The sequence below is a fragment of the Hyperolius riggenbachi genome, chromosome 3 (genome assembly GCF_040937935.1).
Source record: "Hyperolius riggenbachi isolate aHypRig1 chromosome 3, aHypRig1.pri, whole genome shotgun sequence".
Taxonomy (NCBI): Eukaryota; Metazoa; Chordata; class Amphibia; order Anura; family Hyperoliidae; genus Hyperolius; species Hyperolius riggenbachi.
In genome coordinates this window covers 338,648,208-338,664,200 of record NC_090648.1, presented here as the reverse complement: position 1 = coordinate 338,664,200, position 15,993 = coordinate 338,648,208, and the positions used below count along the sequence as shown (strand labels likewise).

General features: G+C 41.9%; 1 protein-coding gene across 1 annotated transcript in view; it reads left to right on the top strand.

The window, feature by feature from the left end:
• Positions 1 to 15,993, top strand: part of WASHC4 (WASH complex subunit 4) — a 93,152-nt gene that overhangs the window by 69,318 nt on the left and 7,841 nt on the right. Inside the window, exons 24-29 of the mRNA XM_068276910.1 lie at positions 3,883 to 3,987; positions 6,247 to 6,381; positions 9,391 to 9,499; positions 11,121 to 11,187; positions 14,574 to 14,660; positions 14,779 to 14,926. Coding sequence (XP_068133011.1) covers positions 3,883 to 3,987; positions 6,247 to 6,381; positions 9,391 to 9,499; positions 11,121 to 11,187; positions 14,574 to 14,660; positions 14,779 to 14,926 — 651 coding nt within the window. The remainder of the gene's footprint in view (positions 1 to 3,882; positions 3,988 to 6,246; positions 6,382 to 9,390; positions 9,500 to 11,120; positions 11,188 to 14,573; positions 14,661 to 14,778; positions 14,927 to 15,993) is intronic.

Genomic DNA, 15,993 nt, shown 5'->3' with positions numbered 1-15,993 from the left:
TATTGGAGAGGGGAAGGGGTTGGTGCATTTGCGGACTGCGGACTGTCCCTAATGAACACAATACTATAATCAGAATTGTGTGATGTCACGCAGCTTAGGGTTTTCTCGCTATATGATCATTTTATCTTTATCAGTAAATGTGTAAATTATATTTGAGGCCAGAAATGTTTATAGGAGCTCTGGGACATTCATACTGGGTTAGCAAATCTGTCTGTGTCTAATTTTCAGTAAAGCACCGTATTTAGTTACACATATCTACAAACCTGAAGAAAACCGTGAAGGCCTGATAAGATATCCACATACATAGAGTGCGTGTTGTAAGGGATAAGCATGACAGTGGCCCAAGAATGCTGCTCTAACCCCCTCCTCCATTTCTGCTGGGAGCTGTGCAGGTTTTGATAATCTGCTGTAAGGTTAAAAAAAAAACAACTGTGAACATGCTTTACACATGTTACTGGAGTGGCACACAGATGTGCTATATCAATAATGTAAGGGGAGCATTGGCCCTAACATGGGTAACAAAACATCCATGAGACTTTAGGGGAGCTGTAGGGCAGCCTCGTAAGTTTTTACTTTGTGATCTTTTGCTATGTTCTTCTATTAAATGATATAATGCATGTCCAGCAACCTACTATTTCATTTATTTGGTATCTTCTAGCAGGTGGCTGGATTCTGCATCATCTTTTATCAGAACTATTGTCCGGCCTCCCTCTGTAGTGTGAGAGTTACAGGGCAATCTCTCTAGCACGTTTACTGTAATGCTTATCATTTGCAGGTTGTTTACTATTTGGAGCCTAAAAATACAGTAGAGACCAAGCATATAACATTAGCAGGGTCTTGGGGTATTTGTATGTCTGCACACAGGTTGAGGCCAATGTCAGTGGTTTGTAGAGCAATCTGATTACAGCCTATAGCAAGTCAGATCAGTATCTGGAAAAAAGTAACGAAATTGTAAATGCCCATACTGGTGGTACCCCCCAGGGTCATGTAGGGACTTCTCCATTTGGTGTTTTAATTGGAGGCGACAGCACCAAAGGGCACAAGTCCCCCACAAGCACTGTCTGTGTGATCAACTTATTTATAATGTAGGCAGATTATTATTATTTAGTATTTATTTAGCGCCAATATCTTCCGCAGTTCTGTACAGAGTATATTGTCTTGTCACTTAACTGTCCCTCAAAGGGGCTCACAATATAATCCCTACCAATAATAGTTGTGTGTCTATCTGTATTGTGTATTTGTCATAGTCTAAGACCAATATTAGGGGGAAGCCAGTTAACATATCTGTATAGTTTTGTAATGTGGGAAAACCATGCAGACACGGGGAGAACATGCAAACTCCATGCAGATAGTGCCCTGGTTGTGTTTGAAAAAATGGGGACCCAGCTCTGCAAAGGAAGAGTGATAACCACTGTGCCACCGTGCTGCCCATATTTAGCATAACCGTTCCACTGTTTTAAAGGGAGTTCAGCATGATTGAAACTTTAGCTTGTCAATCAGTAAAACTGCAACTTGGCCTTTCATGGAGGATGCCTTCTGCCCAAAGCTGCAGCACCATCTTAATGACTTCGATAGTGCATTCTCAAGCACACTGTGACAGTCACTACTGATATAATACTCTCTCCTTGTACTTACTATTAAAAATGGTCAGTAAATTTCAGGTTGTTATACAGCGTTTATAACTTAAAAAAAAATTGTATGCCTCCTAGAATTGGACCAGTCTAGATGGCAGAGAAGACACAGAACATTTATATTGCAGTTTTCTCCTGGTGGACTCAAAGCACCCAAGGGCTACAGGCACCACTTAGCGTGAGCTTCACGGGCAACCAGATCATTAGGGAGCCTTGCCCTTACTGGTTTTCTGGCTTGAGCTGAAACCCCGGTCAAAAGCTTAAATCATACATCAAAGGGGCGTTATGCAGCTGATAGTACAGTATGTGCATTTGAAAAAATATCAAGCTGCACACAAATTACAACAAAAGTTTCTTCCGCTCAGAAAAATGTTTCTACTTGCCACTTTGACAAAAGTTATTTTGTAAAGAGGACCTGCCCTTCATCTTGAAAATAGGATGCGAAGTTCCCAGCTTTAGGTTGCTTTACAAGGCTTTCTGATTTCAATGGAAATCTCTTAAAGAGACTCCGTAACAAAAATTGCATCCTGTTTTTTATCATCCTACAAGTTCCAAAAGCTATTCTAATGTGTTCTGGCTTACTGCAGCACGTTCTACTATTACCATCTCTGTAATAAATCAACTTATCTCTCTCTTGTCAGACTTGTCAGCCTGTGTCTGGAAGGGTGCCAAGTTCTTCAGTGTTGTGGTTCTGTGATGCATCTCCCCCTTCCAGGCCCCTCTCTGCACACTGCCTGTGTATTATTTAGGATTAGAGCAGCTTCTCTCTTCTCTCTTATCTTTTACAAGCTGGATAAATCCTCCTCTGAGCTGGCTGGGCTTTCACATACTGAAGAATTACATACAGGCAGAGCTGTCTGCACTCTGCAGGAAGAAACAGCCTGACACTTCAGTGGAAGATAGCTGCAGGGGGAAAGAAACACACAAATGATCTCTTGAGATTCAAAAGGAAGGCTGTATACAGCCTGCTTGTGTATGGATGTATTTTCTATGTGTGGACATACTGTACATCAACCTACGGTACTTCCTGTTTTGGTGGCCATTTTGTTTGTTTATAAACAAACTTTTTAAAACTGTTTTTAACCACTTTTAATGCGGCGAGGAGCGGCGAAATTGTGACAGAGGGTAATAGGAGATGTCCCCTAACGCACTGGTATGTTTACTTTTGTGCGATTTTAACAATACAGATTCTCCTTAACCACTTCACAACTGAGGGGTTTTACCCCTTCAGCATGCGAGCAATTTTCACCTTTCAGCTCTCCTTCCATTCATTTGCCAATAACTTTATCACAATGAAATGAACTATATCTTGTTTTTTTGTGACTAATTAGGCTTTCTTTGGGTGGTACATTATGCCAAGAATTATTTTATTCTAAATGTTTTTTAATGGGAAAATAAGAAAAAAAATTGGAAAAAAAATCCTTAATTTTCAGTTTTCAGACATTATAGTTTTTAAATAATGCATGCTACCGTAATTAAAATCCACGTAATTTATTTGCCCATTTGTACCGGTTATTGCACCATTTAAATTATGTCCCTATCACAATGTCTGGCGCCAATAGTTTATTTGGAAATAAAGATGCATTTTTTTCAGTTTTGCGTCCATTACTAATAACAAACCTATCATTTATAAACTAACAGTAATATACCCTCTTGACCTACATATTAAAAAAGTTAAGTACTTAAAAAAAAAAACTATGTATTTTTTTTTTAATTGTAATTTTTTTTTTCTTTTTTTTGTTTACAATAAAAAATGTTGGTAACTATTGGGGAATGTGGGAGGTAAGGGGTTAATTTAAAATGTAAAAATAGGTCTTTACATTTAAAAAAAAATGCTTTTAGATGTAGTTTTACTATTTGGCCACAAGATGGCCTCAGTTTATTTATTTATTTTTTATGCGTCCTGCAAGCGAAATATGTATGCTTACAGGAAGTGTACTGAGGGTGGGAAACTTTTCTTTATTAGAATGATCGCGCAGCTTCTGGTAGAAGCCGCCGATCATTGTTCCGGAGACTTAGATCAATGAATGATAATTGCTTTCCTATTCATTGATCTCCTGGTGAGCGGACGGCAGCGTGAACGAGCACACAAGTGAGCGGGAGCATGGACAGCGGTGGTGGCCGTGGGGGTACGTATATTTACTTCCCTGGGCTTTTAAATGAAGTTTAATTAAAGGGGGGTAGATATACTGTACTGAAGCTGTGAAGTGTTTAATATGTTTCTGATGTTCCTGTTCTCATCTTTCTGCAGATCTTTGTTGAGAGGACCAGCAACAATAAACACCTTAACACCATCAATATCCGGCACATTGCCAATTCTATCCGCACACACGGCACCGGAATCATGAGTACAACAGTAGGTGTTCAATAGGATTCCTAATCCGATTGTGTCCTTTCTTCTACAGTATTGTAGCTGTCCACCAATGCAACGGTTTAGAGCCTAAACGTAGACATTGCAGAACGGATGAAAGCCTCCTGGGGAGATGGATTAACCTTCTTGTACTGTTTATAGCGTTGCTGGGCCGAAATTACGCATTAGCGTAATTACGCATCGTAATTCACTACAAATGCACCGTAAGCGTTACGTGTAAGGTTACGGTATTACGCGTAATTAATTACGCGTAGACCGTAGGTTACGTTATTACGCGTAACAAATTACGCGTAAGACAGTAAACTCCCATTGAAATTACACAGTCTGCCGTAATCGCGTAATATTACGCTCCCGTATAATATAAAAAAGCCGCCGACTTTAAGGCTTAATAGCAAAGCCCCCTTAAGTGCTAAGAGCCTCAAATTTGGAGAATATATTAAGGAGATCAGAAGGAATAAGAGGAAAAAAAATTTTTACAAAAAGACCTTATAGTTTTTGAGAAAATCGATGTTAAAGTTTCAAAGGAAAAATATATACATTTAAAAACCCGCCGACTTTAACGGTTAATAGCAAAGCCTGCTTAAAATTTAGGAACACCAAATTCACAGGGTATATTAAGGGGATCAGTGGGAATAAGAGGAAACATTTTTTTTCAAAAAGACCTTATAGTTTTTGAGAAAATCGATTTTTAAGTTTCAAGGGCAAAAATGTCTTTTAAATGCGGAAAATGTCAGTTTTTTTTGCACAGGTAACAATAGTGTTTTATTTTCATAGATTCCCCGAAGTGGGAAGAGTTTTACTTACTTCGTTCTGAGTGTGGGAAATATTAAAAAAAGACGTGGGGCCCCCCCTCCCAGACCTCTTTAACCCCTTGTCCCCCATGCAGACTGGGATAGCCAGAATGCGGAGCACCGGCCGCGTGGGGCTCCGCACCCTGACTATACCAGCCCACATGGTCCATGGATTCAGGGGTCTCGAAAGGGGAGGGGCAGCCAAGCTTTCCCCTCCCCCTCCGAGCCCTTGTCCAATCCAAGGACAAGGGGCTCTTCTCCACCTCCGATGGGCGGTGGAGGTGGAGGCCGTGATTTCCTGGGGGGGGGGGGGTCATGGTGGCATCTGGGAGTCCCCTTTAAAAAGGGGTCCCCCAGATGCCCACCCCCCCTCCCAGGAGAAATGAGTATAGAGGTACTTGTACCCCTTACCCATTTCCTTTAAGAGTTAAAAGTAAATAAACACACAAACACATAGAAAAAGTATTTTAATTGAACAAAAAAACATAACCACGAAAAAATTCCTTTAATATTCTTAATTAACCATTAATACTTACCTGTCCCTTTAAAAGCCAGTTCCCACGCAATATCCTCGGAAATATACTAATCAGTTACAATGTAACAAAGTTGTTACAATGTAACAACTTTGTTACTTTGTAACTCCACCGCACCCGACGTCACTCGCTGCTCACCCGCCGGCCGCCGCATACACGCTAAGTTCCCGCCGTCCACTCTGCCCACACCTGTCACCCATATACATGCTGGCACCCATGGGTGCCAGCATGTATATAGGTGACATGTTGGAGAGGCGGGGAGGGCAGCGAGAGCTGGCGGGACTTAGCGTCCTTCACCCGACAGAGCTCTGAGCTATATAGCTCAGAGCTCTCTAAAGCATCTTTGTATTTGGGCTCCAAGGAGCCCCATTGGTCCTTAGCAGACCAATGGGGTTCCTTCTGATTTAAAGGAACCCCATTGGTAATTGCGTAAGGGCTATGCGTAATTACAGACATGTACCGTAAATGAATGTCTACGCCGTAAGCGTAATTCCGTAATGCGTAATAGCGTAAAATTACGCGTAAAGATCCATAAGCGTAGTTTTTTCCATTACGCCCAGCACTGGTTTATAGTGTATATTATGAGGCATGAATGCTTGTTTCCAAGCATTTAGTAAAATGCAGAGCGCTGCTGTGGTCCTAAGCTGTGTAGCTAATGCTTTGCACATTCTCATCCAAAGATACTTTACCCACATTTGGTCCCAGTCTGAGGAGAAAACCTTCTAGTGTGTTTGTAAATTGTGGCAGTCAGCTGATGCTTATCACTGGGTCTATTTCCTGCAATTTGATTTTCCAGAGTTAGTGAGCATTCTAAATTGAATGTTACTGTAGGTTTTTAATCACATTTTATTACATTTTTTATTCTTTCTTTATTTGACAGTTGAAACATATTATCTTAGCTGACTTTTCATGCTTTGTAGGTAAATTTTACTTACCAGTTTCTACGGAAGAAGTTTTATATATTTAGCCAATTTATGTACGATGAACACATCAAGTCAAGATTGATCAAGGATATTCGGTATTTCAGAGAAGTAAAGGATCAAAATGATCAAAAGGTCAGTGTAGTCTTTCCCTGCATCCTTATTTATTTATTGTATTTATAAAGTGCCAACATATTATGCAGCGCTGCACATTCTTGCTGTATTCTTAAGATGCTGATGGACTGTTGTAGTAGTCTAGTGCATGTGGTTTGTTTACAGCAAAAACCTAACCTAACTGGTGCCTTTTTGTTATACATTGAATATAGCAGCCTGCAGCAGATGCATTATGCCTTTATGACCTGGTGCACACCAAAAACCGCTAGCAGATCCGCAAAATGCTAGCAGATTTTGAAACGCTTTTTCTTATTTTTCTCTAGCGTTTCAGCTAGCATTTTGCGGTTTTGTGAAGCGTTTTTGGTGTACTAGATTTCATATATTGTTACAGTAAAGCGGTTACTGAACAGCTTTTGTAACAACCGCCTGCAAAACCGCTCTGAAGTGCCGTTTTTCAGAGCGGTTTGCGGTTTTCCTATACCTTACATTGGAGGCAGAAACGCATCTGCAATCCAAAATCTGCAGCAGCCCGGGAGTATGAGTTTCTGCAAAACGCCTCCCGCTCTGGTGTGCACACCCCCATTGAAATACATTAACCAGCCGTATCCGCAGCCGCAAGCGGATCGCAAAACGCTGCCGAACCGCTCTGGTGTGCACTAGGCCTAAGTGCTTAATTGTATGCTGCTCATAAGCTTGCAGTACTCCATGTAAATTCACCTTGGTGTTGCATTTGGCACTCTTGGGCAAGCCTGTGAAATTATACATTTTGGTAAGATGTTTTCCAATAAATACAGGGGGATTTGTGCGTGTAATAAGTTTGAAAAATGTAGCATCTCATTGTCCCATCAATAGTTTTTATAGCATCCATGCTGTCCTTCCTAAAATATGTTAATGTTGGTTTCTGCTATAGTGATTAGTGTTCCATTACTGGCACAATTTTTTGTGAATAATATTTTCGATCATTATAAACTCAAAAAATTCAGGTGGACAACGTTTTGATTCATGCACGACTCAATAAAGAGGAGAGACTTTGGTACCGCAAACTACTATTCAAAACTAGAAAAAAAACTCCATCTCTACATGTGCAGTTACAAAATCTTTTTTTATTATGACATACAAAAATATCAGCGAGTGCATTACATCAACCTTCCCCTCAGAAACAGTATTTGAGTATCAGCTTCACCCCCATGTCACTGCGAGGGTCACAATCAATTTCAGATCGCCCGGCATATGCCTATGCAAATTGAACTGTTCCACCAATCGCTATCTGACATGTATGGGGGCCCCCCACCAGCGCACACCACAAGGCCTCCACAAACACACTTCACACTATGTATGGCCATACACGATAGCTAAGTGATCACCAGCAGTCCCCTTGCAAGATGTTTCTCTGATAACCTTTGGGATACTGTAATAGTTAGACTTCCTCCGTCACTTTTTGCAATACTGCATCAGATATGTGTGATACACCAGTCTCCATATACAATATCATAGGGTACTATGTCACAATTCCAGGCAAAGATGTCCGCCTCAATAGCTAATAAAGTCCTCTGTATGTATGCATGCAACCACAAGTCATCTGGCTGACTGTCTCAATGCTGTTATGTGCATATGCTTCACCACATAGTTTGTGCAGTGGAACGATCGACCCCTTACTCACGGCTCCGCGGCCTCCATAAACTTCTTGCGAGGGAATTTCTCTCAGGGCGCCTTGTAGCGGTAGTCCCTGATACCTCGCTGATACCTCGCTGTCTGTGTCCATCGCTAAGCCATTCCGAGGAATCCTGTTGGTGCAGCCCGGTGTTCCGGCTTCCGTGAGCGCTCACTCTGTTTCTGCCACCCCCTCCTGCTGACGCGTTTCGTCCCGCCAAGGGGCTTTATCAAAGTGTAATGGGTCAGATAGCGATTGGTGGATCAGTTCAATTTACATAAGGCATATGCCAGACGATCTGAAAAGGTGAAGCTGATACTCAAATATATCATAATAAAAAGATTTTGTATCTGCACAAGTAGAGACGGAGGTTTTTTTCTAGTTTTGAATAATATTTTCAATCAGATTATTTGTGTTGTATGGAAAACAGAGTATTTGTTGGGCCTAAGTGATCCCGAACGATCGCAAATATGCTTGTAAGTTGGGTTTGATAATTCTGAGGATCTGTCAGTGGCTGGATAGTGTACTGGTTAAGGTCTCTGCCTTTGACATGGGAGACCAGGATTCGAATCCTATGTAAAAAGAGAACCGAGAGCCCAATATAGTGTAAGTATTGACAATTGGGTAAATGAAACGAGTATAATATACTCACAAACCTGGGTTACCTCCAAGTAACCACTGTACAGGCAGGTGAGGCGATTAGCCTGTCCTCACTCAGGATTAAGAAGTTGCTATCTGTAGACAGGAGAAAGAAAGGGGTATCCCCCTCCACTAGGGGTGGATATCAATTATAGCGTAATGAAGAACAGAGGCGCCAACAGGATTCGAATCCTGGCTAGGGTCAGTAACCTATTCAGTAAGGAGTTCAAGGCAAGATTCCCTAACACTGCATGGTGGCCCAGTGGCTGCAGCTCTTGAGCGCTTTGAGTCTGACAGAAAAGCGATATACAAATGTTCGGATTATTTTTTATAATTAAAAATGTTTCCTTTAAAAAAAAAAAAAAAAAATTGGGTTACTTTTGCTGTTATAGTCTGGCTTGGTACAGTATAACTTTCTGCCTTAGAATATGAAATGGGCTAGGAAAGGTGTGCTGGTTGAGCTGATTTTCTAGGCTGTAACACCCAAGCTCACTGGTAATGTCTCTGTACGTCGGTATCCCTGACAACACTGTGTTTTGTTGTGTAGATATACAGTTTAATCTGTTATGCTTGCAGAAATGAGTAAATCATTGGTGACACAATGGACTCGTGTTATTGGCATGGTCTGATACCCTTTTGTGTTCACAATCATTCTCCTAAATTGTAGATTACGTCTGTTTCCCCAGTTGGTATAAGATGTGTAACTCGGGTGCTCATTTTGGTTTCACTATTTTCTGTAGTATCCTTTTGAAAGGGCAGAGAAATTCAACCGTGGAATACGGAAACTTGGCCTCACCCCGGATGGACAGAGCTATCTTGACCAATTCAGACAGCTTATAAGCCAAATAGGTGAGCAATGGAATAAGTCTTTAGTAACATATTAAATTGATTATATTTTACATGTGAAGATATTGGTATCAGTTTAAAAATTGCTGTAAACTGTACAGCAGCAGTTTTTTTTCCCCTTCCCTTTTTGATGTGGACAGGTTGCAGTTACATTACGTATCTTTCAAGGCCCATACTCACGGGCGAGAAATGTGGCCTGTCGCCAGCACACGTGAGCGTGTGGGCGACAGGCCGGCGACAGCTTCTCGCCAGGTCCCTCCGCGTACACACGCGGAAGAGGGACCAGCGGCAAGGCGGAAGCTGTCGCTGACGTTCCTCCTCCCCCCGCCGGAAGCTCCATGTACCTACATGGAGGTTGCTGTCGCTAGTCCGCGTACTCACGCGGACTAGCGACAGTTGCGGCGGGGGGGCAGCGGCGACTGTCGCCATGCGATTGAAAGTTTCAATCGCCTGGCGACATGAGCGACGGGCGACAGTTCGGGGTGCGCGCGCGTGCGGCGGCCCATACTCACGGGCGACCTGTCGCCGCAACACGCGCGCGCCGCGTGTTGCGGCGACAAATGTCACTCGTGAGTATGGGCCTTCAGGGGCCTCAGTGGTGGTCTTTCTGTTCTTGACACTGTGGAGTCTGTCAAAGACACTGTAAACACAAACGGAGATGCGTGACGCCAGATGACGGCGCGGCTATAGCTGCAATGCTATAGCCGCACCCCACGTAAGGGTAATTCGGGGTTCCGGCGTATGTCTTCTCCCTCTGAGTTACTACAACTCAAAAGGGGGAATACTATTTAATGCCAGCCTGTGATTCTGCGGCAGCAGGGTGAGCTGTCTTTCGGCTCGCCCTGCGCACAACTGACATAAATACATACGCACGAGACAGGGAAACATGAGGCTGGCACTTCCATAGGTTCAACCTGGGCAATTGCCAAAGGGACACACGCACGCACGGCTTTTCAAATGCATAGGAAAAGCTTACTGGAGCTTCAGCAGCATGTGGAGGAGGCGGGGCCAGCTCAGACTGCAGTAAATATTAATGAGGATGAGCGGCATTCTAGCAGCTCTTTCATAGTGTGTCAGCAGCAGAGAGTGTGAGGAAGATCTTCTGCTGTAACATTGTACAGTACTGCTGCCCCTAAAGCCCAATCTACACGATACGATTCTTTAAACGATTCGATTACGATTCTATTTACGATCTGATTAAATCCAACATGTCCGATCAGGATTCGATTCAATTTGCCATTGCAAAACAATGACAAATCGAATTGAATCGAATCGAATTCTGATGGGACATGACAGATTTAATCGGATCGTAAATAGAATCGTAATCGAATCGTATAAAGAATCGTATCGTGTAGATTGGGCTTAAAGGATGCTTGCCTGAATTAAATGATTCAGGTTTGCAGCATTGTTTGGTCGGGAGCTCAGCAGAATTAGCGCCCAGCTGATGAGGCTTGGGTAGAGCACTGCCAGTAAATCACTAACCTTACAGGACAACTGTACTGACGCTAGGCTATTTCCCAAGATAAACCCAAATGTTCCATTTCCGGTAATGAGATCTATCTGTGTCATTTTTATTTTTTAGCATTCAATAGTTTCATTTTCTATTCCTGACCTTTCTTTGCAGGAAATGCTATGGGTTATGTGAGGATGATTCGGTCTGGTGGACTACACTGCTGCAGCAATGCAATCAGGTACCAAACAATGATGAATGATGATGCACATCCTTGAGGCAATGTGGTGTTGTGCAAGTCTGAGTTTTATTTCCAATAATACCTCAGCACTTCACTACTATCCTCTCCGAATGTTGGCCTTCATGTTGTCACCCAGTGCACAGGGAGACAGACTCGCGTGTCTGCCAATTGCTGCTCCCTGCATATGGGACCCTTTTGCATAAAATTGTTACTTATAATACACTGAACAGCCAAAGTCTAGTTTCAGGCATTACCCCTGATGACGTCAGAAGGTCAAAACTAGTCTGGAGCGTGGGCGCATCTTTCTGTTGTGCTGTGTGTCATAATGCAATTTCATGCAATAGGGTCCTGTATGCAGGAACCCACAATTGGCAGACACCTGTGAGTCTCTCTCCCTGTGCACTGGGTGGCTGCAGGCAGTCTGACATTCTGATTGGATACTGGTCAAGCACTGAGGACTTATTGTAAATTGTATTTCATTTTACCTTATATGTAAAATGAATCCACCGCTGAGTTTTACTTGGGACATCTGCTTGTGTATGTTGATAGTGCTTGTTTCTTCTGCTTTTGCCATTAAGACTGAGGTATAAACATCATTCCCTAGTTGTGTGCTAGTCTGCCCCTGTTTTAGGAGGATTCTTTCAAAGTGGATCCCTGCTTAATTTTTAGCCTTGTACTACTGTGCAGGCTCGGCTGTATAGGGTTAAGCTGGCCACTAACGGTCCAATTTCTAGCGAAAAATCGTTAAAGCGATCAGAAATTCTGATCGGATTGGTTGTAAATAATCTCCATTGGTGGACACAATCGATTATGAACGAGTGAAAAAAATGTCGCCCGAATGAATTTTCGTCGAACGAAAATTTGGATTTTCTTGGTGGTCATGATAGATAGGAAGAAATGATTGGTTAGTTGATGGTGTAGTGAACGATTTTTCATCCGATCAGAATTTCTGATCGTTCGAACGATTTTTCACTAGAAATTGGACCGTTAGTGGCCAGCTTTAGTGTTAACCATAATGTTCTGTCTAGCTCTAATAGCTACTCACTGCTGATCAGTTAGCTGGATAAAGCCTTATGTTAGGTACACACTATGAGATTTTCTGGCCGATTTACTGTCAGATCAATTTCCATTTACTTCAATAGGAAATTGATTGAAAAATGCTTGGAAATCGATCGGAAAGCAGATCAGACACGTTGTCTGACAGTAAATCGGCCAGAAAATCTCAGTGTGTACCCAGCATTACTTTAGACATGTTTGTAGAACTATATTTCACAGAATTTAACCACTTTCCTGCTAAGGGTTTTTTCTCCTGGACTAGAGCAGATTTCACCTTTCAGCACTCCTCCCATTCATTCGCCAATAACTTTATAGCTACTTATCACAATGAAATTATATCTTGATTTTTTCACCACCAATTAGGCTTTCTTTGGGTGGTACATTTTGCTAAGAATTATTTTATTCTAAATGCATTTTATTTCTCAATTTTCAGCCATAATAGTTTTAAAATAAAATCTTCTACTGTGGATAAGACCCATACATTGTATTTGCCCGTTTTTCCCCGTTATCACAACATTTAAAATATTTCCCTAGTACAATGGATGACGACAATATTTTATTTGGAAATAAAGGTGTATTTTTTCCATTTTGCGTCCGTCACTAATTACAAGCCCATATTTGCAAAAATAACAGTAATATACCCTCATGACATACAGTACATATTAAAAAAGTTCAGTCCCTAAGGTAACTATTTATGTATTTTATTAAATGTCTTTTTTTTTAATATATGCAGATGTTTTATTCTGGTAGCTGTGGGGGAGGTAAGGGGTTAATTTTAATTCTGAATGTATGTATTGTTAGTGTGTAGTGTAATGTGTTGGGGTGTAATTTACTATTTGGCCACTAGATGTCCCTTGGTTTACTCCTCTGTAAACAGTACACAGAGGAAGTATAGCATGTATGTGTTACTTTTGTCTTTTACAAGGACAGCAGGCATATCATTGATGCTGGCAGTCTTTGGCACGAGCCCTTAGATCGATGAACGGGAACTTTGTTCTCATTCACAGATCTCTGTACTAACTGGTGGCGACGAGATCACGCATGGGAGCCCGTGCGGGTGCAAGCGGGAGCGCACACAATGGCGAGAGACTGATATCTATGTCCCTGAGCAGGAACTGAAGTCAGTCTCAAACCACGGAAGTGGTTTAAGTGTACCAGAAGCAAGATATATATATAAAAAAATAAATTAAAAAAAAGTTACCCCAGTGGAGGGAAGCCTCTGAAAAGTCCAGAGGCTTCCCTGATCTTTATACCCCCCTCCGTTCCATGAGCTTGCTGGTTAGTCTGTGCCTCTCGATGTTACAAGCCCTACTCCATAGAGCCAAATTAATCCATGCCATGCACTGATGAGGATCAAACAATCCGAAACAGTCTGTATGCATGTTGGATTATTATGGCTCTGTACAAATTAACAAGCTGACACATCATTACATTCCAGCGGTTCTGGAGGTGTGTTTAGCTTCTAAGGGTACAATGGTTAATTTGCATATATTCAGCAGTGTTGCTCTGGGAGACATCTCAAGCTCACTCCAACCTGAATTATCGCAAATTCTTTCTGTTTTAGGAAAGCAAACTTTTGTTTTTCTTAACATCTTAGTAAGGGGGCTTTTAGGACCATTGTAGTCCCTTACACACTCCAATGAGTTCTGGGTCACCATGAGCTTGCTGGTTAGTCTGTACCTCTCCGTTCCAGAGCTGAGACTATTGAAAATATTTGACATCAGGTTGAATATTGCTGGTAGTCGTGCTCCCCTTTATGTGTGGGTGCGGCTGCACTGTGGAGGCACTAAGTACGGCCTATGCAGTAGCACAGAGCCGCACGTGTGCTTATTTTTTTTTTTACTCTTTTCCATGCATGAGCAGCTCCATTCTACTGCAAAGGTGTGAACCCTACTGGCGCTTGCACAGTGGGACCGTGCCTGTTCACTGAGGGGAAGCCTATGGAGCATTCAGGCTTCAGATTTACTTTAGCAAATCCTGTTTGAATAGGATTGTAGGCCACCATTTATGAAGTGGTAAAGGGAGTGGCACAAGCAGATTACCTGTGTACACAAATCAAATGGGATCTACTGTGCATTTGCCCTCTGGGTGACCAAATCACTCGCCACATGATCTCTTACTTCCTTCTTTTTTGTTTTTTTTCCTTCTCAAATAAATGTTTTTGAGGCTTTTACATTTTGTCTGTTTAGCTGTTTGTTTCCCAGTCAATGATCTGCACCTGATGTGTTTTGATATGTGGGATAACGCCATGAAAAACTCACTGGCCACACAATTCTATAAAGCTGCAGGTTGTGTACATTTATAAAGGTTACCAAACTTTGAATTTCCAGGTTTGTTCCGGATCTAGAAGACATTGTTAATTTTGAAGAGCTGGTTAAAGAGGAGAGTCTTTCAGAGGAAACACAGAAAGCTGCAAGGTGAGATTGTACTGTGTGGCATCCGCAGTTATAGCTACACCATTACTGTCAGATATTATTTACACTAGTTGCCATTTTGGTGCAGATGTGCCGTAGTGACTAAATGTTCTCTATGCAGGCAGCTAGACTCTGTTCTGAATGACTTGACTCGGAATTCAGCAGAGGGTACTGAATATTTTAAGATGTTAGTGGATGTGTTTTCTCCAGAATTCCGAAGTGCAAAGAACATTCACCTCCGAAACTTTTACAGCATTGTTCCACCTCTGGTAGGTTTACATTGTAATCTCTTATTCTGCTTATAAAGCTATCTAAATGTTTGTGGAGAAAAAAAAGCATTCCCTTTCAGGAGTCAGGACTCATATACTGTATGTACATTGTGAGGTTGTTGGCAAACATCAGTGCAGTAAGCTTACCTCTATCTTGTGCTTTCATGTGCTTTCATATAGGTGAATAGCTTATGTCCTCCACTGGGTGCTACTTGTAATAGGAAGTGTCTACAAAAAACTGTGTAGAATTCTAATGCCTGGTACACAGTACACGTCGTGCAATTTCCTGTCAGATAGACAGGTCAAATTGATAATTTATGACAGGGCCGAGCTGATTTCCGATTGTTTTTCTAATCGATTTTAAATAGAAGTAATTGGAAAATTGATCCGACTTGTTAGAAATAAATGTTTCGACCCGTCTGACGGGAAATAACATAGTGTGTACCAGGCATAAAACAGAAATTTGACATCTAAAGATCCATTTAATAGGATGCATATAAGATGCTTATATACAACTGGCTAGTTTGCTAGTCACTCGCATTTATTTCCTTCAGCCCATGGCATGAAGTGGTTAAACAGGAAAATATAAAATATTTCAAATATAAACCCAAAGTCTCCCTTTTATGTCCCAAATGCTTGCTCTGTGTGTGTGCATTCTATCATATGATGTGGCACTGTCCTTCGATTGCTGCCTACTGGCTGCAGATTACCAAGTTTCTGCATGATGTCATGGGAACCCCAGTACCCCTGACTCGGTCTGTTAAACATTATCCCTAGCCAGATTAAAGATAAGCATGTTAGAGACTCTGAAGTCTCATAAAATTCAGGTTTTTATTTTAAAACTCTCTTTAACATCAATGCTCTAACTAAAACGCTGCATCCCCGTGGCTGAACACTAACTAAATCACCCCAAACTCCCCAGCAAAAATCCACAACTTACTTGGTCGTGGATTTTGCTGCTCAGGGAGACAGAGCTTTGAGCAGCAGCTCTGACTCCATGCGCGTCAATCTGCGCTCATCTCCGCCTCTCCCCCACTCCTCTCAGTGAAAGAAGGCTGAGAGGGGCA